This window comes from Leptonotus elevatus, chromosome 13 (genome assembly GCF_054856555.1).
Source record: "Leptonotus elevatus isolate MCC_2025b chromosome 13, RoL_Lele_1.0, whole genome shotgun sequence".
Taxonomy (NCBI): domain Eukaryota; kingdom Metazoa; phylum Chordata; class Actinopteri; order Syngnathiformes; family Syngnathidae; genus Leptonotus; species Leptonotus elevatus.
This window is the reverse complement of record NC_141251.1, coordinates 19329284-19353671: the sequence shown is the minus strand read 5'-3', so window position 1 is coordinate 19353671 and position 24388 is coordinate 19329284. Positions and strand designations below refer to the sequence as shown.

General features: G+C 40.9%; 2 protein-coding genes across 7 annotated transcripts in view; both read left to right on the top strand.

The window, feature by feature from the left end:
• Positions 1-85: 85 nt before the first annotated feature.
• LOC147164128 (annexin A4-like) lies at positions 86-9098 on the top strand. Of its 2 annotated transcripts, none has more exons than XM_086093589.1 (16): positions 86-246; positions 565-625; positions 2297-2650; positions 2939-3021; positions 4073-4261; positions 4343-4430; positions 5654-5748; positions 6047-6160; positions 6375-6465; positions 6780-6859; positions 6962-7018; positions 7106-7199; positions 7280-7375; positions 7829-7887; positions 8260-8382; positions 8493-9098. In XM_086093589.1, the coding sequence occupies exons 3-16, from the start codon at positions 2299-2301 to the stop codon at positions 8550-8552; spliced, it is 1581 nt and encodes a 526-aa protein (XP_085949715.1). In that variant the 5' UTR covers positions 86-246; positions 565-625; positions 2297-2298; the 3' UTR covers positions 8553-9098. The 2 variants fall into 2 exon arrangements, with proteins under 2 accessions (XP_085949715.1, XP_085949714.1); XM_086093588.1 differs by having other exon boundaries at positions 3929-4261.
• A 4989-nt stretch (positions 9099-14087) lies between these two features.
• Positions 14088-24388, top strand: part of LOC147164127 (disks large homolog 5-like) — a 51256-nt gene continuing 40955 nt past the window's right edge. For all 5 annotated transcript variants that reach the window (XM_086092701.1, XM_086092699.1, XM_086092698.1 and 2 more), the window contains exon 1: positions 14088-14875. In XM_086092701.1, the coding sequence (XP_085948827.1) occupies positions 14569-14875 (307 nt within the window). In that variant the 5' untranslated portion in view covers positions 14088-14568. The remainder of the gene's footprint in view (positions 14876-24388) is intronic.

The window sequence follows — 24388 nt, the reverse complement described above, 5'->3', positions numbered from 1 at the left end:
ATTAATCATCATTTACGTATGCCCTCGTGAGTGGAAAAATTGCGTTGTTTACTTTATTTGGCGTTGTCATGTTATGACAGCGGCGTTGACAGGCAAGCACAAGTGTGACACATCTATCGGTGGGCGGGTCCTCCCTTGTTCAAGATGGAAACTGTCTCGAGTGACCCACCCTCTGCGAGCCTCAAACGTCGTTCAACAGCAGCTCGACTTGCCGAGGACCAGGAAGAAGAAGTCCAAAAGGCCCAAGTAAGTTCCTAATCCCCAGAAGTACACTTATTTTTAGGACAATGGTTTTGAAATATTTACGGACAAGTTATCTTTGGAGACGTAGCGACTATTTTTGGAAAGCGTTTTGAGGTGTACGCAATCTCTCTCTCTTTTTTTTTTTTTTTTTTTTAAATACACTCCTCGCTACCTCGGCCACGGCCACTGCATGTTTATCTTTAGCTCAAATTTAACATTTTACGGCTAAATTTTTCCTCATTGCTTTCTCTTAAGACGTCTAATTGTGTGGTGGACCGTGGTAGCGATATAATTTGGCGATTTTTTTGTGATTTGTTTTAGGTACAGTAGGACTGGCCCGTCCAATCTTCAAGCCAACTAAACCTCAGCACAGCTAACTAAGGTACAGTGCAGTATACTGTATAGCTGCTGTGTATTTAATTTAACAGTAAGTTAGTAAGCCATTGTCACTCTGTTGACTCGCTTATCGTGCCTACAATAAAACGGGAAGCTCAAGTGAAGGACCTTACACGTTGTACTTTGTCGCTATATATGTTTTATTTTTTTTATTTTTTTTATAAACCTATTAGAAAATACTTGAGTGGTACATTAAGTCTAGTGAGGACATACATGGAACAAGTAGATCATTATGTACACGAGTTTAACTTTTGTATTTTTCAAGGAAGGTAAACACAAAAATGTCAGATCCGCTTACATAAGATGAGTGCAGGCTGTATGAATGCATAAAGGAGAATTTAATGTCCCAGTCCCCGAATCCTGGAATGCTAGTAGTGTATTTGACAATTATGTTCCTAGCCTTGGGGAAGCTTTAAAAAAAATCCTAAATATGTATTTTATTGTATTTTTTAAAAAGTATTCTCGAGTTGTCAGTGAATACATTCTACACCAGTTTATGTATGACTTGTAATAAAATCTCAGTTTTCCTGATATAACAGTTGGTAAGTGTTGATATGTATTTATTTTTTCTGTACACAGTTACTTTAAATAGGGCCATATGGTGGTCTAGTGTTTTTTCCCCATCTGCTTTACTGTTAAGAAGTTAAAGGTTCAAATTTTGGCTCAGAACCTCCTGTGTGATGTTTGCGTGTTCTTCCTGTGATTGCACAGATTTTACTCCAATGCTGCAAAAACATGTATGTTAGGTTAATTGAAGACTCTAAATAATGAGTGTGAATGTATGTTTGTGTATGCACATTGTTAGTTTCTTGGCGACTAGTTCAGGGTGCACACAACCACTCACTGAAAGTCAGTTGGGGCTAGGCTCCATCGTATGCACTACTCTAATGAGGACAAGTGGTATAAAACTAAAATGTGCAACATTGTATTTAAGTGACATTTCTGAAAGAACTACCTTGCTCGTCTTTTGTTTGAGGAGGAATTATTGCCTTGTGTTCTTAGAAGAAAAGCATATTTACACATGTCTCTGAGAAGTCTAGTGTTCTTTTGTTTTTTGTGTTTCTTTCCAGTGTTTGGTCCTGGAACTAGTAGATTTGCAGTACAGTGCAAACTCAGAAGTTTCTCATCCAGGAATGCTGGCCGGAAACATTTGGAAACATAGAATTTGGAAACATTAGAGACATTTTTCCCCCATAGGAAACAGAACTAATCCATTTCAGAGTAATTTACGGCCATCATAAAAACTTCTATAATTGCACAGGCTATTCTGGAAGTCTAATTTCAACATTTTTGACTTACATTTAAGTGTAAAACTAACCGCGATTCACATGAAAGCATACAATAAAACAATTATTAAATGAAGAGGGTTCGCTTTAAAACCAGCAAAAACACTGCACTTTAATAACAAGTAATAAAACGTGCTGTAGAAAGCCTGCACGTAGCAGTTAACGCTAGTAGCATCTGACAAATTAAGGTCCTGGGAGATTTGCGTCGTGGCTCCAAGTTACTTTTGCATAACTTTAGAGACATAATCCTCCAGAAAATTTGCGACCTTGGTAGCATTCAGTTATACACTGGACACCTGGAACAAAAAGGACAGACAGTATAATATTATGTCCCTTTCATGTGCCTACTGTGTTCTGTTTTGTCTTTGAAGCCATGAGTTACCCTGGTTACCCTCCTCAAGCTGGTGGTTACCCTCCTCAAGCTGGTGGTTACCCACCACAACCTGGTGGTTACCCACCCCAAGCAGGCAGCTACCCTCCGCAACCTGGTGCCTACCCTCCTCAGGCCGGTGGATACCAACCACAACCCGGTGGCTACCCACCCCAGCCGGGTGCCTACCCACCCCAGCCGGGTGCCTACCCACCCCAGCCGGGTGCCTACCCACCCCAGGCGGGGGGATACCCACCCCAGGCGGGGGGATATCCACCCCAAGCGGGGGGATATCCACCCCAGGCAGGAGGATATCCACCCCAGGCCGGAGGATATCCACCGGCACCTCCACCAGGTAAGGCGAATGTATGCAAGCCTCCCACCCAAAATTTTTTTTTTTTAATGTAGCCTGCAGGATGTTTTTTTTTCCCCTTCCCAAAGCAAACAAACCTCTACTGTTGCTTTTTCACTTCTACAGTGCTCCCATTCTGAGATACACATTCTATCACCTACTTGTTGACAAGTCGGAAAGTTCCAGCAAGAAGTTCCTCAATTCGTTGTCCCATTCTAATATTCTTAATTCTTGGCTATTTTTAAGGCAATGCAGTATGGGTAACAGTAGAATGTTTGTTTTGTGCTGCAGGCAGCTGGGGAGGTGGGCCTCCTGGCGGATATCCCTCCATAGGTGTGGACAACCTCAACAACCCGGGATACAACGCTGGCATGGTAGGTTTAGTTTATTAAGAAATGCACTTCCATCTTGAGGAAGTATTTTTATATGTATTTTATGTGACATGATGAGATGGTTGCGTTGAGTATTGCACTTAGAATGAATTTCACATCCATAACTGGGCTATTCCGTCTTTACATTTTATGGTAAGTCAGTTCTTGAAGTTTGCATCCTAAAAAAAAAAAAAAAAAAACCTCAGCATCGCTTTTTTATCAGTCATCTTTCTCGCTTTCTTGCATGAAAAGAACATTTTTCATCAAGACATTAAAATTAGCATCCAGGCCTCTCAAGCTTGCTCATTTTAACCCTTTCCCTTTTCTGATTCTTTGTCCTGTTTGTATCATTTGTGATGTCAGGATTCCAATTTCACTGCATAGCATGGCTGCAATTTGTTTGAATGCTTCTTTCAGAAGCATTTAAATCAGGGTTGTCAAAATAATTTTAATTAAGGGGCCACTTTCACCTAAATTTGATCTCAAGTGGGCTGGATCTGTATATCCATGGCCTAGTAAGCTATAAATGAAGGCAAATCAAAATATATATTTTTTTTTTGGGTGCAAAAAATTACAAGTACATTCTGAAAATATTTATTTAATAGTATTTTACTTCAAAGCAATCCAGCAATTCTTAGCATTAATGAGCGCAAAATTTTTGCATCAAATCCTGAGTTACAGCCAAATTTCAGAATGCCACTTAAGTGGTTGTCAGTGCGCCCCCAGTGGACAATATGAACAACTTAATTTTAGTGAAAAATTGCATTTTCTGTTCTGTCTAACGGCCATATGTTTGACACCCCTGATTTAAATGTTCTAATTGTTTTGTATCATAAAAACATAATTCAGTAGACTTCAGAAAGGTGTAACTTTGCCCATATTATGGAATGCCAATCTTTCCAAATTACAGGCCAACCAGATGTGCCACGGCATAGGGTGTTTTACTCCAAACCCCATGTACGCCCACCTCCTCGGGGGATACCCGCCTGTCTATCCACCAGGCGGGTACGGTGCCCCTTTCCCTAACCAACAGTCATATGGCCTGTACCCACAGCCAGGAGGAGGCATGCCCCAAGGCCCTGGGATGGGCTACCCAGGCCAGCCTATGCCCGGCTACCCTCGTGCACCATCTCCCAACCCCACCGGGTATGGAGCAGCACCGGGGTACCCAAAGGCCCCCTCTCCAAATCCATCAACGCAAGCCTATGGAGGAGGAGTCATGCCGATGGCACCGCCTGTTAATGTGAGAACCAACATGTTTTAAAGACAGTTTACCATGCATTACTGGCCAAAGCTGATTTTTGTTGGATTTGAGTGATTGCAGAAAGGGTTCAGAGGGACAATCAAAAACTTCCCTGGAGCGGACCCGCTCAAAGATGTGGAGGTCCTCAGGAAGGCCATGAAGGGCTTTGGTGAGTGACTGACAACTCCAATTTCCAGCCTTGTTTATCCCCGATCTGATTGTGAAGCTTTTTTATCCGGGTCAAACCCATGCTCAATAATTTTCATGGCATTTGACTATGTAAACAGTGTCACAACAGATATGGGATGCCACCTGCTTCTCAGGTTATTCTATGGTCTCAAGACAGGCACTAACATTATCAGACATTTAAACGTTACGCATTATGTAGTATTTCTGAGCTTTCCTTTAAACGGAGCCTGTCACTTGCAAATTAGGCAACGTTCATACTGCAGGCAAATGCGACCCAGATCGGATTTTTTGCCCAAATGCGACCTGTATCTGACTTTTTTATGTCAGTCTGAACGGCTCAATTCCGATGTTTTTCATATCCGACCTGGGTCACTTTCATATGTGGTCCTAGATTGGATACGTATCCGAATTTTTGCAATGCGACCGTGGTCTGAAAACCATATCCGACCTCGACGTCATCAAAAGTCCAATATGCGCTCTGTGCGGGCGGGGACATTAAGCATGATTTATGCTTCACGCATCCGCGAGTTCCGCACGGCTCGGTAGACGTACGTCAATCGGCAAAGTTGTTTCGAGTAAGAGTTGTGGCTTTATATATGACTTTAATTTAATCCCACTTGAAACATGAAGTAGAAAGATGGCATTTGTGGTGGTGATATTAGTCATTTAGCCACGCAGGTGGCTCATTTATTATGCGCGGCAATGACGTGACATCATCGTTAGGGAGAAAAAAAAGGAGAGGTCTCTGTGAGATGAGGCGCTCAAACAGGCTCGCCCCATTTTCACAAAATATTATTTCTACCTACTCCTGCATCACTCCTCTGTAGATATGAGATGGTAAAAATATGAGCCCAAGCGACGGACTTCTAAAAGTCCGTGGCCCTGACACGCTGCTGGGCCATACGTATTTACTTCCGCAAACACAGCATTGTGATTGACGTTGTATCCTTATCTGCGCATGCGGGTCACTTTGGGAACACATTACGTCCACACAGCAAACAGAATGAAGTCGCAATTAATAGGTAATGTGAACGCTTACTCCAAAAAATCAGATTTCGCCAAAAAATCGGAATTGAGCATTAAGACCTGCAGTGTGAACGTAGCCTTAGTCTAACCTCAAATATAACAACGCCCTTTGTGTGTGTGCGTGTGCGGGTGCGGGTGCGGTTGCGGGTGCGTGTGGGTGTGGGTGTGGGTGTGTAGGAACTGATGAGCAGGCCATCATCGACTTGCTGGGGAGTCGTTCCAACAAGCAGCGTGTTCCTCTGCTCCGTGCCTACAAAACCTCTTATGGGAAGGTAAAACATCCCGCCCGTCCATGCTTATTCTTAACACTCTTTTAGCATGCTCACGGCCTGCCTGTTTCTATAATGAGAAAATCCACAGTTTTTAAAATAGTGTTGGCGTTTAAACAGCGTTCTCCATATAGAAAGGCAAGCGTAGCTTAGTTTGTGTCGACAAGCAGATGACAGGTGCTGCCAGCAAAATAGAAAGAGGGTTAGAGGACAAATGCTCAGAGCTCATTATAGTTTGTTTTTCATAGCTCTAGTAATTGATGAAAGACTTCAGTTATTCCAAGCCTGTTTCCATTTTCAGGATCTGATTAAGGACCTCCACTCGGAACTGTCGGGTGACTTTAGGAAGCTGGTCATGGCCACTTTGAAGAGCCCGGCTCAGTTTGATGCCTCTGAGATCTATAGTGCCATCAAGGTAAACATTGACATACTCATGCGTAGAAAATATTATTCCAGATGAGAACACAAGCAATGACAAAAGAGATGCAATAAGCAATTTTATGAAAATATGAAATACTGAGGAAATGGCTTCTGTTGTCAGTTTAAATAATGATTCATTACAAGTCAGGAAGACTGTGCTCAGAGAAAGCCGCAAGGTGATATTATTATTTGCTGCGTGATCCCTGTAGGGCGCTGGAACCGATGAAGCCTGTCTGATAGAGATCTTGTCGTCTCGTTCCAATGCCGAAATCAAGGAGATAGCTCGTATTTACAAAACAGGTGAGGCACTACAAGCCGGTAAGTTCACTACTAATCGATTTAATTGATAAGATCGGCGACATCCGACTGTGCGTGTTCACTGGAGCTATACTTCCTTGAAATGGTCTGACTTTGGAGTTTTCACTGCAGCACAGGACAAAATCGAACACTCCCAAAAATGATCAAATGTAACAAAATGTGGTTCGACTGTATTAATTTTGATTAAGTTGCCCGCTTGCACATTATGGCTAAAACAGACATTTTCAAATCACATTTATATGAGTTTACAAGCAAATACACCACTATCAATCATTTGTGTTATCCCCTCAATTTAGAATTCAAGAAGTCTATGGAGGATGCCATCAGCAGTGACACCTCAGGACACTTCCGTAGGCTCCTGATTTCTCTTGCACAGGTACAACGGCAAAACCTGCTGAAATATTTGTCTGCGACTACAAGGAGGACTTCATCAACTCTTTTTCTTTTCTATTTATTTTTTATTTTTCTCTGTCTATAGGGTAATCGAGATGAAAGACCAAATGTCGACATCTCACTGGCTAAGCAAGATGCTCAGGTACAGTCTGATTTACACAAATTCACATTCATTTGTCTGTTTATCGTCATTTATGTACCGCAAATATGCTTTATGCTCTCCTCCTAGGCATTGTACGCTGCCGGAGAGAACAAGCTGGGGACGGATGAGTCCAAATTTAATGCCATCCTATGTGCCAGGAGCAAAAACCATCTCAGGGCAGGTAGGCACGAAAATAAATGCACTTTTTTTTTGTCATACTATTTCATCCCTCATCTCAATATATTTTTCTGCCGCGTGCAGTTTTTATGGAGTACCAGAAGATGTGTGGCAGGGATATTGAGAAGAGCATCAGCAGAGAGATGTCAGGAGACTTGGAGAGTGGCATGTTGGCTGTGGGTAAGAATAAAGAAGAAGAAAAAAACACCAGCAAGTGTCATCACCCTGCCACATTGTGTTCTGAACACAGATTTGTTTTACATAACCAATTTCATGACATGTTAAGTATGTTTACACTGAGTCACAGATGTAGCATTCATGTATCAAATATTTTCCACATGTTAACGCCCTGTTTTTTCCTCTTAATGTTTTTGCTACCATCAGGGTTGTGGTACTGTAACCTATTTAAAGTGTTCCATCTATGTGCTTTATTTTAATCAGCCCACTATTATTTTACAGTTTTCACAAATATATTTTCATTGTGTTCACTGCAGTGTGCATGTTGCATGATATTCCAGTTTTGTTGGAATATAGTTTTAAGGGTGTTACGTTTTCATCTTGTGATGATACATCTTCTATTGCTATTAAATGACAAGTATTTAGTGTTAAGGGCATATATGTTCTCTATTCCAGTGAAGTGTATTAAGAATACACATGCATACTTCGCTGAGCGGCTTTACAAGGCCATGAAGGTGAGACTCATTCTGCATGACTGAAGTTTTTTTTATTTTCTTAAATTGCTGCTAATATGATAAAAGCTGACTCGATGTCAAGTAGTCGATTATGTCTTTGCTATTTTTTTTCCAGTAAAGTTGTAAAAAATTATGATGATGATGATGATAATAATAATCATGTAATGTGATAAAGCATCATCAGCTCATACACTAAATTTACACAGAACATACACGATTGAACAGAAGAGCATTGACATGGCTTGCCCGCTGTGGCGAGATGCTGTTTCCAGTCAGAGAAAAAAAAAAGTAGTTGTGACTAGTCTGTACGTAATACGCATAGGAGGAAAATGGACTATTTCACTCATTCTTATGATGTTTGTGCGTGCTTAGGGAGCTGGTACTAAAGACACCACCCTCATCCGAATCATGGTGTCCCGTTCCGAGGTGGACATGCTGGATATCCGCCAGGAATATTTGAAAAACTACCGCAAGTCGCTGTACACAGACATCTCTGTAAGTATTACTACTGAGCTTTGATTGGCCAATTAAATAGGCAACCATGTGTCTAAATGAAAAGCACAGCGACTGTGTTGGATGCAAATGTTTTTCCCATCTCCTAACAGGGTGACACATCAGGGGACTACAAGAAGCTCCTTCTCAAGCTGTGTGGCGGCAATGATTGAAGCAATCACATTTTACATGCCTTCAAAAGTAATCAGCTTTGGCTTTATATTGTCAAAGCAATATACACAAACTGCAAAAATGCATGCTGTGCCAGTGTCCTCAATGTTTACCCTGTTGTAACCTCACATGATGGCCACTTGCAATACAATTTACACACAAAAGCTTTTCTATTTTTTAATGCTGAATATATGAGTTAAATTTGAGAGTTTTTTAATACATTACATGTGAGAAAAAGATTTATATTTTTAAAATGTTTGTTTATTGGATCCCAATTCTTGCAATAGTGCACCAATTGTAAAAGTGCCTTTATGAGCAGATGTTATATCTGCTTTTAAAAGTTAAAATGTTCAACAATGCTGAATTGAAATGCACAAGTGCCACAACATATCACGCCAAGCCATGTAATTTCTATTTTAAGTCTATTTTGACATTTTCCTTGCTGTTGTTGCGCTTTGTAGTTTAGGAGCATGTGGACATGACACAATCTATTTCAATCATTTGCCTGGAATTTTATATTCACACAGAAAATAAACACTGACAACTTACCTCTTGCTGGCTCATCAAATTGCTTCCATCCAAAATACAATTTGAACTTAAATAGTTTCTCAAACCGCATGCAAACCAATTTTTCAACATCTTAATAATTTTGTAAAATGTGAACCCCACACATAATAAGGGGGAAACTGGCGGTGTATTCTTGCTGCTCTTAGTGTAGATGGTTTACTTGAAACCCCAAACAATCACGAGTCTCCATCTCCAAAACAGAATCATGTTGTATTGTACCAAGACTGTGAAGATAATAAAAAATGCATGCTCTCATCAAATTACATGTTTGACTCACCAATAGAATTAGTTGCTGGACTACATCCAACTGGGCCGTTTCCACGCTGCAACAATGAGGCACTCTAAAGCGGCCACGCCAGCGCTATCCCCTGTCCTACTCTCTGGCACTTCCCACCATGAAGTGCACTCACTCAGGGCCAACAATGAGATACTCTAAAGCATCTACAGCCCCAGTCCATATGTTGCTAGCTGCCTGTCAGGTCTTTATTCTTGATTTTCTGCCATTCTCTGTCATGACAAACAATGAGGCACTAGTTTTTAGTGTCCATGGTAGTGGTCTATCCAAATAGAAGATGCATTTTCAGGTTGTTGGCATTTCTAGCTAGCTAACTGCTAGTGTGTGTGTGTGGGGGGGGGGGGGTTGGTGCTACTAAGCACAATTTTAGAACCCCCCCCCCCCTCCCCAGATTAAATAAAACATAAATAAGTCAGGAAAACTGAAATACTGAGAATAATAAATATCCACAATTAAGTACTACATAATCCTCAGTCTTTGCATGTTTACACCAAAGATTTTCAAACAGGCTCTTTTCCCGCTACTCTTGTCTTGATGACTCTTTGCCCGCAGAGGGCAGCAAAACACAAGTCATTCTCACGATAGTAAGTTCTTCACACAAGGGTATGGCTGGTCTGCATACATCCTGATTGATTCCTGTTATTTAAATTATTTTGATGTCACGTTACTCTTATCGATCCATCTATAGATAATTTTACAGTCTTCAGTGAACATAAGGTTCATTTTTTTTAATGGGAGGAATCTGGAGGGGGAAATTGTTTCAAACACGGAGAGCATAGCACCTCTACACAGGAAGGCCAATTCTGGCGTTAACTTAAAAGCTCTGAACTGTGAGGCAGATGTGCTAACAACTTGCCGATTATTCTTATAATTATAAATGACAATATAAGCAAACGTGGTTTCCTCGGGGCTTGTAATGTGGCTGCACCCTATCGAGTCCTGTTAGCCTCACTTAAAATGCTGTCGAGCACTTTGCGGTGCACTCAGCTGGCTACAGTACGTGTAATCAATAATCATGTGGAGGGAGGGGAAATTTAATGGCATCTATAGATGGGTGGGTTATGTCAAACAAATATAGCATGCCTGGGCGAACCCCTTCCCACCCTGACATCTTGCTAAATTTAGATGACTTGAAGACATTTTTGCCATGCTGAGACAATAATCAGTCATAATTTTAATCGAGACACCATCCCATCAGTTTGCAAGGCGATGAGTTGTGTCTGCCTGTGTAATCAAGTTTCCTTATAATGATCAGTTGCTGCCCATCTGTTGCAGCTATCAAAATGAAACAAGTGGAATTTACTCCTAATTAATAATAATAATAACTCAGAGTTGTTTAATTTGATGTCTCATCTGATCCCTCTGGGAACACCCTCAGCATAATTATGTCATGTAGTCAAATAGGCAGTCATGTAGGAGTGATGCCGAAGGACACCGATAATGTCCTTCCTTGTCATCGTGTCAGTTATATTATGAGCCCCTTAAACCATAGCTAAACATCCATCATAGGACATTAACTACACGTTAAATAAGGTCATGTTACAAGATGTTGACATATTTATGGAGCGGATGGAAAACAGACAGTGGAAATTGAATGCCCCAAAATATGGCACAATTTGGAGTTCAACATAATTTCTTGGCAAAATGTGTTAAACCATTGGTGACATCACGCGTGACATTGACACATGTCAGCAAATGTCGTGAAGCTTTACATTAATGAGTATATGAACCACAGGTATTAAACTCGAGTCCGGGGATCTGATCTGGCATGCCACATCACTTTATGTGGCCCGTGGAAGCAAATCTAGCTCGTCAATTTCCATGAAAAATCTGTAGCAAATTTTCAAATTGTCACATGCAATATGAGAGAATGCAAAATATGTTAAGGTGTCAAAACCCATTTTAAAATATCTTGAACAATAGTTGAACAAACCGTTATCCTTGAGTGCTAATTTCAAAACTAATTATTGGTGCCCATTAATTTGTTCTGTACTGTATATTGCGGGCGGAATCATTGAACCTCCAAAAGCATAACTTGTCAATTTGTTTAACCATAAACATTGTATCGTCAAAAAACACAAGTGATTGCATTTTCAATAGCAACAACTAATTAGGGGCTCAATGCCAGGGATTTACGATATCTTGTCATTCCAGTGTCGAAAGTAGTGCCATTGTTTTGTCATCAATTGCCTGAGTTGCCTACCCAATTGTGACATCTTTAGATAGATGGAATGAGAGCAATTTAGCAACCAATGTATTTTGTTCCACGTTTGAGGTTCTACTGATATCTTCTCTCATCTAAGCCGTCTGATAACTAAATCTGTTGAACAAGCTCTCAGTAAATCATCAGAGGGCCCGAGAATCAACATCTAAATGCAACACAAACAATGTTCTACTATGTGAAAGTCATCAGTCTGTTTTCTGTATCCTCAGAAAAAAGGCTCCAGACACGAGTGCCCATTCTGCATCTGCAGTGGGGACCTGCTTCCCTTTGATATGAATGAATCCTTATTAATTTTTCATCTAAAGGGGAAGCAAATCGCACAGGCTGTGTGTGGAGCCAACATGGCAGACCGAGAGGAGGGAGGGTGGGAGAAGGAGAGGAAGGGAATTGGAGATGCCACAATGAGATTCAGTGCATGCATGAATAAGGTCACGCTTTGAGAGAGGTAAACGCCTGCAGACGGCTGCTTCTCTGCCAACAATCTTTAGAGCGGACGGCATCCATCATCTTCTTGTTGTATTTCACAAATGCTAATATCATTTGTCAGCACTCGTGTAGCTTTTAAAAGCCTATACACACACATGGGGAAATCGGTTGCAGTGTTGCATCTGAATGGAGATGGTACACGCCGGTGCATACGCCCGTGGCTACAGCAACATCATTATGTAAGCATGGAATCTGTTTTTGTTTTTTTTAATCTGCAGTTTTTACACTTCGAAATGTTGAATATAGACAGATGTGATCAAACAATTGCGTATGATTAAGGCTCAGCCAATTGGATGCCATAAAATACAAATAGTTTAAAGAAACTCCTTCTGGTTGAATGGTGCAACTTGGTTATATCCCCAGCGAAGAACCCAGGCTCATAGGGTACATTTAAATTTAAAGAAATTAATATATGTGTGTATATATGTACTGTATATATTATTTATTTATAACTATGAATTTTATGTACATATATTGCTGGCAAATGTGCGTATGTTAAAGTGCACTTGTATATATGACTAGGTTTATACATTTTCTTTTGTTGAAATTAGAGCTGTCAACCGATTCCATTTTTTTAATCAGATTAATCACCTCTTAGAATTGTGATTAATCACGATTTATTGCTTAACAAAAAAGGCTTTTTTATCAAAAATTTTCCCCGCCAAGAGAAGAGCACCAGGTTATGTGTTAATTATTTTGACATTTAATGTTATGAGGACGTCTTCAACATTTTTTGATCCACAGCACACGCTCATTCTCCTCTTTTTCTAATCAGTTAATCACTTGCATAATTTAAAATGGAGAAAAAAATGACATGAACAAATATTCTATATGTGAGACGCAAACATTTATTAAATGCTTTACTTTAATGCATGTATTTATTGTATTGCTCAAACACAACCTGTGCTACCTTAAACGTAGCCATCCGCTGTCACGCTAAAGGATAATCTATGGTCAAAACTAATAGTGTGATTAATCTGTGTTAATTCATGATTAATGCGATAATTTTTTGTGATTAATTAATCAGTTAACGCTTTAACTTTGACAGCACTAGTTTAAATACATTAACCTTATTGTATCAACATAAAATGAATAAGGGGTAGGACTAGATACATTTTTAACTTCCTCCTACCCCTTTTGAACATATAAACTATTTTCTTTCTTCCTATTTTGTTTTTTACTTTAACTTATATTTTATACTTGTAATGTGTTTTGTGTTTTCTTTATGTTTATATGTTCAATAAAACCAAATCATAACACCATGTAACTTCTTAAAATATTTTGTTATACATTTCTATTTTTACTATCATTACATGTTTCTAATTATTGCTAATTCAATTCTTGTGTAATTTACTTATGTGCTACTTAATCGGTCTTCACTGAATCAATAGTATGAGATAGATAGATAGATATTAAACTAATATTAATTTTTGTAATTAAGATACATTCGTAAACGTCATGTTATATATTTTTCAGTTACTGCTTTTTTGGTTACTTAGCCATGTTTTAAATGGTTCCATTAAATCAACAGTAAATAAGTGAAACACAGTAATTGATATACATTTATATATTAAAACCTAAAACTATTTTACTGTAATTTTTTTAACTGTAGCACTTTGACATTTCCCTGAAATGTGAAGTGCATTACAATTTTTATTATTATCATTATTATTTGTAAACATGTAGTATATTTTTTTTATTATTGCAAATGCTATTTTATTATATTATGTGCATCTAACCAGTTCTTCAGATCGTTTTGTTAAATCAGTACTAAATACTGTATATATATGAAGTAAACGCATGGCACTTTTTCTCTTTTCTGCTACTCCATCGTCATTTTTTAAATTCAATTTTCGACGTAAAGTGAGGTCACGTTCACGCCCATTGAAGAAATTGGCGTGGTCTTGTGTAGCACCGCCTCTTTAACCATATACGGGCTTTGGACTGCGCGTTGATTGACAGCGGACAGCAGCTGCTGAGTTGCCCAGACATGGCGGAGGATACAGTGGAGCAGAGGCTCAGCGGCGGAGTTCCATGACTTTTTTTTCTTCCTTTCCCTCCCCCAGCGTTTTGAGTCGTCCGAGGGCGCGTTGAATGCTTCTCGAGAAGAAAGAGAGGGTGAGGAAAAATGTGTCGGTACTCGGAAAGGAGGCTGAAGACGACGTGAATCGCCACACGCGAGTAAGATGGGACAATGTATCGCTGTTTAGTGCAGTCAATAGCCCCGGGCAACCAATATGGCTCCTTGTGCCTTTCCCACTACTATGCTATAAACAGTGCTCTCCAGATGCCGCTTCGGCTCCGGCGAACTAACTCAAGTTCCACAATCTCTCGGTACTTTTGATCGCTTACGGATATTCCACCGCGTTAGCTTTGGAGAAGCTAAGGAGGAGGGTCGGCGGCGGCGGCGGTGGTGGTGGGGGGGCAACTACCACCGCGCGTAGCAATGGAGCCGAAGCACAAAGAGTTGCTTGACCAGTGCCACCAGAACTTAGTGGAGTCCATCACGGACGCCGACCGAGTCATCGAGCTGCTCGTCGTCTCGGGCGCCCTCAGCCAACTCGACCGCTTCGAGCTGGACCAGAACTGCTCGTCCAGCGCGGAAAAAGTGGAGCTGCTGCTGAAGATGCTAACGAACAAGGAGAGCGACCATTTCCTGGACCTGTGCGTGGCTCTGGAGAAGGCGTACCCCGACCTCCACGCTGCCCTCTTCGGGGGTAACAACGGCGGCGGGCCCGTGGACCACAACACCGGTAGGAAGCGTGCTCAGTCTTGGGGCTTTTGGTTGGCTGTGACCTGGGTGGTCTTCTACAGCAGCACTGTAGTAAAGCATGGGGGAATGATGTACTTGCAAAATTGCAATCCATCCATTTTCTAATTTGAAGTCTTCCTGGTGTCAAACGTGAAGCCCCCGGGTCATATTCGGCCGTCCACATCATTTTATGTCGGCCACCAAAGGTTGCCACAAGTTTTCTGTCAGGCCTGCTACACACACAATGATGTTTCACATCACCTTAAAGAATAAAAAAAAAAAATCTGTGACAGACCCCACACACAAAAAGAAAATTAGGGCTCTGTTTGCAAATGTCACATGACCAAACCCAGAAAACAGCTTAGCCATTACGATGGCTACCCAAGCCTCTAAGCTGCAGACAGTACATGGATAAAAACTGGTAGATTTTTCTGCTTAATTTATATTTCACTAACGCATTATTAATCAGAATGCTGTGTTTAGACTATTAGGGGTCACATAGTACATATTGTCAAGAATTTTTGACTTCTCCCCTGTAACAGTTTTGGTCATTGTGTGTGTGTGTGTGTGTGTGTGTGTGGTCTGCTCTTTTAATCTCAACACAGAACATCACACACACAAATATTGTGATTCTGTGTGTGTCTAGAAACCAGTCCTCCGATGTAGAGCTCTTGCATCATCATCATCATCATCATCATCATCACACAGACACTTCTGGCTACGCACTGCACTGATGGTTGTCAATTTTTTTCATAAGAGGATCAGAGTTGGGAGTGTTATTGTAAGATGGCGATGTCAGCAAGAAAATACTTGCTTTGGAAAATACTTGTGTGCCATCTGAGAAGTCCACTTTTGACAATGCCGCGTCCTTGTCCGCTTCTTTGATTCGCTACATTCTGTTCACCACAGGTGGGGGTGTCAATGAATTTTGAACGTCTGTCAGTTGTCAAAAGTTGGGGCACCCTTCTGTCATCGACAGTACGTCAGTATTTCAAGCCAAATTGCATTGTAATCATCAATCTGTCATTCGACATTCTCCAGTGAAATGTGTCTCCGTCAATGTTTCCGGCATTCAAAGTGGGCATCCGCGTCATTGTTTCTGTGGGTTTGCCGTTATTGACGGATTGACAATTACATTGACGGACGAAAACCAACTTGCTTTACGGCAATGTTTATTCTGTCAATTTAATATTTTCCCGACATTTATAAATCGTCAACAAACAGGCATCTGTTATTTATGGATTGCCCACATCTGCTGTTCACGTAATATACCAGTTCATGGAGTCAAAAGGTTTCCCACATACACGATTATTGGTCATAAATATTAAGCACGTTTGATATTTTAAGATTGTCGGCCCCGACCTGTTTAGGTCTCTATTATTGAGACAAATCCACTCTTAACACACCTCAGTCCATTAATGTTATAGATCAGTCTTGTACAACTTAAAATAGTCGAGCATTTGATGTCCTTGGTTGGGAAGGGACAAAATTGGGACAAAAACAGCTGGATTGTCTTCATGTGTGTACCTGTCCTTATAACTATAATAACCAAATGCAAGGGCAATAGAGATGTATGTACACTGGTGCCTTGAGATATTTGGGTTGGAATCACTGTGTGCCATTCTCCCAGTGTCTCAAATATATGCATGCTTGGTCCACTGAATGCTCAAACTTGTCAAAGGCAAGATTTGAACTCCAACCTGAAAACCAACCACAAGGTCACTGTTCTGAGCAGGACTCACCTTAATAAAACCTTAGGAGAGGTACTGTGTTCTGCAACATTTTAATATTCTTTCCTGGCAAGGTGTACTCTGCAAGTGTATATGTACTGTAGCATTATGTCCTGTGTAATGTACAGTATAAAACTGAATGGTTTACGTATGCATTATATTCCCAATGGCCGTACCTGTGAATTATGTGAAAGGACTCTTGCCTGACAAGCGACATTCGCTCAGTGTGCAATGTGATTCCCAGCATCAGTTCAGCAACACCAGCATCAAGTTTGCCGTCGGTGGCGTGCCACGGTCATGGCGCATTAGGTCGGCTGACTTGTTTCCATGACAACGGGCGTACCGCTGTACCACGTCGACCCGCACACATGCATTGGCCGCATGAGTGTGCGCTGGTGAGCGTCAACCAGATTTACCTTCAGCGCCGCAATAAATCCACGCTTTAATGAAAATATATTTCAACTGTAGTCGTGCCACAGACAAAGCAACCATGTGCGAGCTCTCGTCTAGTTTTGCCCCCGGATTACTCACAACCAGCATCATGCCTCTAAGCAGAATGGGCCCAGAGACCCAAATGTAAGCAGGAGATGTAGATACTCCCCACCCCATTGGTTTTGGTATAGGAGAAGCTTTGTTTGAAACGTTTAGGTCTGCTGCCAATCCTTTCCAAGCCGTAATACCTCTCAGATTGATTGTTGCCGCTGCGGATTAACGCTGATCCTGAAATACTGTTCATTTTTTAATGCAGCTGCCAATGTTGTCCGTGATCTGACTCGTAGGCGTTTCTAGACACATTTTCTGTCCCTTAAGGTACAATGTAGTTCCAAAGGGGTCATTTCAGGACTCTGTGGTAGCTGCTCATGACTCTAGCTATTAGTGCATTGTTGCTGTCAAAACTGGCTACTATTTCGAGTAAGGCGGCAGCTATCAAATATTTTTAGAATAGTCCACTGCATTGCCCCATTCTACCATTCATCAAATAAAAAACGATTTGTCATTATTCAACACAATAATGTGCAGGTATTATTTTCGTCCAGTTGGAGTCACCATTTTCACATTCTATTATAGTGTTTGTGATGTTGAGTTTATATAGCTTTAAAAGGCGAAGCCTGGCCTTTGTGAGTGATATGGGTGTCAGCCAATAAGAGTGTAGAGTTGGCTGACTCTTAATTGGCCAACCTGTTAGCCACTGTTCTTGTTGAGCGACTTGCTGTGAGTGCTGGCCATTAGCAAGTTAGCAACACTAGTAGCATGAATGTGTTTCTGAAGCCCGTATTCCACGGCTCACATTTGTGAACGTTTACGAAGGTAGCGAATGTTAGCCTGGAAACCAGACTCATCGCTACTAGCAAGTGAGTCTGGACACAATCGCCATCAAGTACATTTCTGAGGCGGGGAAAATCTAACTAAACAGTGAAAAAGACCAATCGGTGAAGAGCACCACATGTTTTAACCTGGTGATGTTGGCGATGAAATTTTGCCGACCTTCTGTGTATGGCTTGCCAGGCTAAGCGAATGTTGATTTCTTTGTTCAAGGCTGGAAACATCTGTCAGACATTCATCAATGTTTACATTTAATGTTTAATGTGTCATGAAGCAATGATAAAATATGTAAACATGTGGACTGCACTTGTTAAGCACTGAACTTATCTAAAAACTATAATATACATATTTTTTTTACAAAAATAAAGCCTACTGACTGACTGAAATGAAGCAGTCCTCCCTTCCAAAACTGCAGGCTTGGTATCGTAATTTATTTTACTCTTCTACGTTGCGATGTAGATTTCAATGTACAGTAATTACTTTTCCAGCCCTTTCCCAAAGGTGGTAAAAAGAATATAAAAGTAAAACCTTTTGACATATCATTGTATCCCTAAAGGCGCAATAATGTACTTTGAGTGTGTTGACCCGCCATGTATAAGGAGAGAGGGTGTTCATAGTGCGTCTCAGCCTGTAGTTATTCAAAAGCGGATTAAGCCCTGTGTTTTCCTCTCTGGCTGGAGTAAACTGTCGTTGTAAGACACGCTATTATCACGCCCTCTGCTTCTGCCGTCGCGCTCTCCTTGGCCGCCCGTGTTCCGACTCGAGTGTTGAGTGTTTTTTCTTGAATGTTATTCTCATTATCTTTGCTGTAGCGATTCGGTTGATGCGATTACCGCCTTTTAAGTGCACTTGAGAAGCAGAGAGCAAAGACAAAGCCTCCGGGCACTCCTGGTGTATATGGGAATGCAACCTTTCCGGAGCTTCGCTGTTCGTCGTTTCAGCTTGGCGTGAGGGATGTGTGAGACGCAGAGAGTAAATGAGTGTGTGATGAATCTCGCTGATAGTGACCTGCTCGTCAAGCTCGCATGATGCCTGGCTGTCTTTGCCAGCTGAGCCTGCATGCACGCACATGTGTGCGCTGTACAAGATGGCGTCGGCTCACTCTACTGCAGATGTTTCAGCGCCTTTATCTTTTGTTGGTCAGCATGTGGTTACTATTTAGTGGTTAGCATGCTTGACTCACAGTCAGGAGAATAGGGTTCGAGTCTCTGTGCATGTTTTGTCCTGTGACCATATTTGTTTTGACTGCATACCGGAAACAGGAATTTTAGGTTTATTAATTGTCCATGGATGTGGAATTAAATGCTACAAACTTGCGGTCTGCACCCCAAAATGCGTCCCAGGACAGCTATTGAGTCACGGATTGTGATTGTCAGCGAGTTCTATAATAATACATTATTGATTGGTCAATTGAGAATTGACAACCTTCCTCCTTTTACATAAATTAACTGAAAGTGTCTTCTTCCTTGATGGAAGCCTTCTTCCCATCTCCCAAGTGCCATTCCAGTTTAAAAGCTTTTCTAAATTCTGATTGCTAGGCTTCGCCAAAGCCTTAACTCGCTCACTGGAGACAAACATACAAACAAGTCATTCATTATTCAGCCCGTCATGCCGTGCGTCAGAATACAGGAGGACTGTGTGTGTCTCGGGTCCTTTCCCCCCTTCTTGACAAACTCTCTAATTAAACCACAAGCCACTGGAGTCATTCAGCACGTCCTCGTCCGCCGAGTAAATGTAATCAGATTCATATTTATGCAAATAGCTGCAAGCTGATTACGCAGCCTGGCTCACGACTGACCTAAAGATGGACCCGTGCGCACACATGCTGCACACACATGCTGCACACACATGCTGCACACACATGCTGCACACACATGCTGCACACACATGCTGCACACACATGCTGCACACACATACATACTGCCACGCACAATGTGACAGTGATATAAACACACTTCGAGCAGAGGGCAGCAAAATTCATCTGGGAAGGTTGCGGTGTCCACACTCTCCTTCTGATGCCCATTTGCCTCTTGCATTCTTTCCTTGTCCTTGATTTCTTGTCCTTTTTCCCTCCTTGATCTGCCAACCATTTTGATACTAGATCACACAATGACTGCGCTAAACTTGAGCTCCTGGTGACTGTGCAGGATAAGCAGTATTGATGATGTTACTACATTCGTGAATATTTACAGTAGTGGTGCTGTGATTGATCGGACACCGATTTTCATTGGCATATGTCGATCAATGCCGGTCAGGAAAAAATTATCAACCACAGCTCGTACATTGCAGGCTGCAGCCAACTTGACAGCAGCCTGTGTGCAGTGTCCTTTCCTGAATGCTGCACGTTACAGACCAAACCAGCAACTGAATCATAATGTTGGTTCATCTTCTACACTGTCAATTTGAAGTATTGTACTAATTGTGTTTTTGTATAATGAAATGATGGGAATTTGACTCTTTAAAAAAGAAAAAAGATTAACAACTAATCCCCCAAAATTGACAGATTAATCTAATTAAAATAATATTTCGTGTTCAAATAGCCATTAAACATTTGATTACCGTAACATTGTTGCTAGTTTCATTAGCTCTTAGATAGCGTTACATGTTAGAATCCATGAATTGAGATTTGCTGTTGTTCACCCACATTCAAGATTTTGTTATTATGCAACTTTTTAAATTTGTCTGTAACTAATACTGCAGCACCAAAATATCCACACAAATGTGGAATCTTACCGCATGTCGTAAACAAGCTGCCTGCACAGTAATTAATGATGTTAGGTTATTTGTAGACTGTGTCATTAAAACCTGTGATTGCTCCAGTGTTGCGTGCATCCATGTGTTTCCATTAGCTATGCAGCTCATTAGTGACATCAAGCCTGCCTTTGTTTTTTCCAATTTTCTGAATCTGAAAACATGTAAACACCTCCAATAATTCATTGACATGAATTCATTGAATGACAGAAAGGATGTTAATAGTTTTCTATATTATGCTATCAGTGTTGTAATATACACATAATAAGATTCCACATGTACTGATAAACCAAACTGATTTACAAACTAACACAGAGGGGGTCCTCTGTGTTAGTTTGGTAATCCACATTGGTGATATCAGGTATCATATTTGAAAGGTAATGGCTGGCACCACCTGTTATTTCGGATGGTGGGAAATGAATGAGGCATTTGTTTGAGATGAAACATGTGTTTATCGTTCCAAGTATGCAGTGATGAATTGATCCTTCAGATTTCAATTATTTTTACGGACTTGATAGTGGATGCATTGCTTTTTCAACTTTGTTTGGAGCACACCAGTGAGACAGAAGAAGAGCAGGCTGAGACAAAGAGGAAGGGGAGACAACAGGCCTTTTGTCAGACAGACCCAAAGTGGCTGCTCAGCAGTTTGCTGTGTACAGCAGCTCGGGACATAGACACTGTGTGCGTGTGCGTGTGCATGTATGTGTATATGTGTGTGTGTGTCTTCTTTCCCAGTTTCTGTCCCATTCCATAAAGCAGTGACAAAGACAGAATGAATTATGGCCCTAACGCTCTTGTCAAGACTGCTGACTTGAAATATCTCCCATGGGCTGAACCTGGCCTCACTTTTCCCCTCTGTGTGTGTGCATTTATACATGTGTGCTGTCACGCCATGACGCACCCAGTCAAACTCGCTACCTCTCGTCTCCTCGCTTCCGCCCCTTCCTTGGCAATTACCTCCTCCTCCCCACGTTCCCGGTGTGAAGAGGAAGCCATCGGTTCATCTGCAGTTGCTCCTTTTCTTTGATTGATGGCATTAGAGCACATCATGTTTTCTATAAGACAGTCAATGTGTGTTTTATCACACCGTGAGATCTCTGCTCAACCTGCAGCACAGGTTGCCGTTTTAGATTGGATTTCCACAGCAGCTGCACGAGGGGGGAGAATTGTGTTACTTGAACCATGTGTTTAAAACTAGCAGTAGTCTATTAATCAGTAATTTTTTTCAAAGCCAAATTTTGCGCCTTTTGAATAGTCTACTTGTCTGTAGCCATTTTTAAGAACAAGGGTAAAGATTGAACAGACAAAAATAATAATTATTAGTGGCAGCTAGGGGTGTGAATTGCCTAGTACCTGGCGATTCGATTCATAGGTCACGATTCGATATCGATTAATCCCGATGCAAATCTATAAATTGATTATTGCAAAAAAAAAAATATTCAAACTCAAATTTTGAATATACTAATCAGTAAACTTGTACATGTACACTGTAAGATTTATATGAAAATATATTTATTTATCAGAAATTTTAGGTTTAGAACTGAGCCACTGCATTTAACAAACAGGTTGCAGTCTGTTTCATGTTTGAACAGCACTGAAATAAAATATTAAGGCTTAATGTTCCATTAATATAACATTCTTCCATGCTTAATGTGTGAATCCTAACCCTAAGTAAGACGTTTTGTTGACTATTCCCATAAAAAAATTATGTTTAAAAATTGATTCGGCCGCATATCGAATCGATTCGAGAATCGTGCGATATATTGCCGAATCGATTTTTTTCTAACACCCCTATTGGCAGCCTTACACAAGTTGTAATTAGCTCCTCGGCTAGCATGGCTGTCCTTGTCAGATATGCTGTTCAATAAATCTACCAAGGCCTGCAAAACAGGCTAATAAGAGGTTGACCTCAGTGTGTCCACTGGGTCTCAGTGTTATTGTTGCAATTAAATCTGCGGTCCTATTAAGCATGTCTCTTGTGTATCTTTTAAGTATGAAAATAATGTACTAGTGAATTGTATCTGCTAGCACCTTTTATGCACTCTTTGCATGAACCACAACCTGAAAGCTGCACAGTACAGCTGGCCTTAATTAAAATTTTACACATTTGTACGCTTTCTAGTTATTGTAGAGGAAATGTTGGCATGTAAATATTTACTAGGCTTTTGATGTCATGGAAATAAACAGCTTTTTGACCTTGCGTTACCTTACCTTACCTCCCACTCTGTCTATTCATCCATCCTGCCGGTCCTTTCCCATTCTGCCGCAGTACGGGCGTCCAGCTTCCTCTGACACTCTTGGCACATGTCGCCAGCTCTCCAGTCTCCATCTGCTTAATCTTCAACTCCTTAATTTGTATAGCCAACACCTGCACACATTTGTCTGCCTGTGTCACGCGATGCTCCAGGTTGAGTGTGAGGCACAGTGTAATCACCAGCAAATAAGATGACAGCATTTGATCCCTTATTGTTTTTATTCTGGACAAGGCTAAAGCAAAAATTAGGAGCAAGAGCGCCAGATTTAAATGTACAGTAACGGTGCCTCTTCTAATTCTTCGCACATTGCAGTAATTTGTTTTCCTCTCCAATTATGTTTTGTTTTTTAACTGTGTCATGCTTGTCATCCTGAATGCACGGTTTGATGTTTATCAATAGCACTTATGAATTCAGTTCAGTTTGACGCTGTTGCATCTTGTAAACCTGGTTATTGTTCCATGTGTCAACATGAGCTCGCAACAAGTTTAGATCACCTCATTGAGATGTTTAAATTGTCAAATGACTTGCTAGAAATGTTGGATAGACTTTTCTGGGGGTGATCCATTTGATTCCGTGATATTGTTCAGAAATTTAAATACAACATTAACAGCTTTAGTTTAGGCTTCTCGACTAATTTCTTCTCAGCATATTTCTAGCTCTTCAGACGGGTGACCTGTACAAAAGTACAGGGAATTAATTATCTGTGCACGCTGTGTAAAGGCTATCTAAATCAACACACTGGCCCTTGTTATTAACTCATTTGCTCCCAAAAATGTATAAATATGTTCAATATGAAATGTTTTAAGTGTCCAAAGACTTATTTATATGTTTTTATGGGCTTTTTAATGCTCGAGCATTCAGTTTTTGATGCAGCCTCTCGACTGCAAAGAACGGTTGAAGAAATTGTAGTTATTACACAAACGGCCAGCAGGTGGCAGCAGAGCATTGGAAATGAACCAGGACCATGTTGAAAAAACCCTCAATTACTCAGAATTCTAAATAGATTTGTGAATAATGATGAAACTTGGCTATATTCTAATGCTAATTGCTGCAAAACGGAAACGAATAGAAATACTTTTTTTCCTGAAGAAAGAAGAGACTTTAATCTTTATTTTGGTAGGTTTCATGTTTTTATAGCAATAGAACACAATGTTCTGTGGGCCTTGCAAAATCAGTCAAAATCCAGTAAAACAGCTGGGAGTGAAGGGGATTGTTTTAGTGAAAATGGCTGGGAATGAATGAGTTAAAGATGAAAGGAATGTCGGAAAGATCGTCCAAAATTCCATTTGTGGGTTTCTTCCACTCAGGCAGGCAGCTCTGGCAGCTCCCATTTGGACTACTTGAGCTGTAGCAGGTTTGGCGAACACTTTGAAGACATTTTTCACCCTTTGGTTCTCGCAGACCTTGGCACAGGCAAGCTGTTCAGGACAAAAGTGATGTCTCCTTTACGCAGAG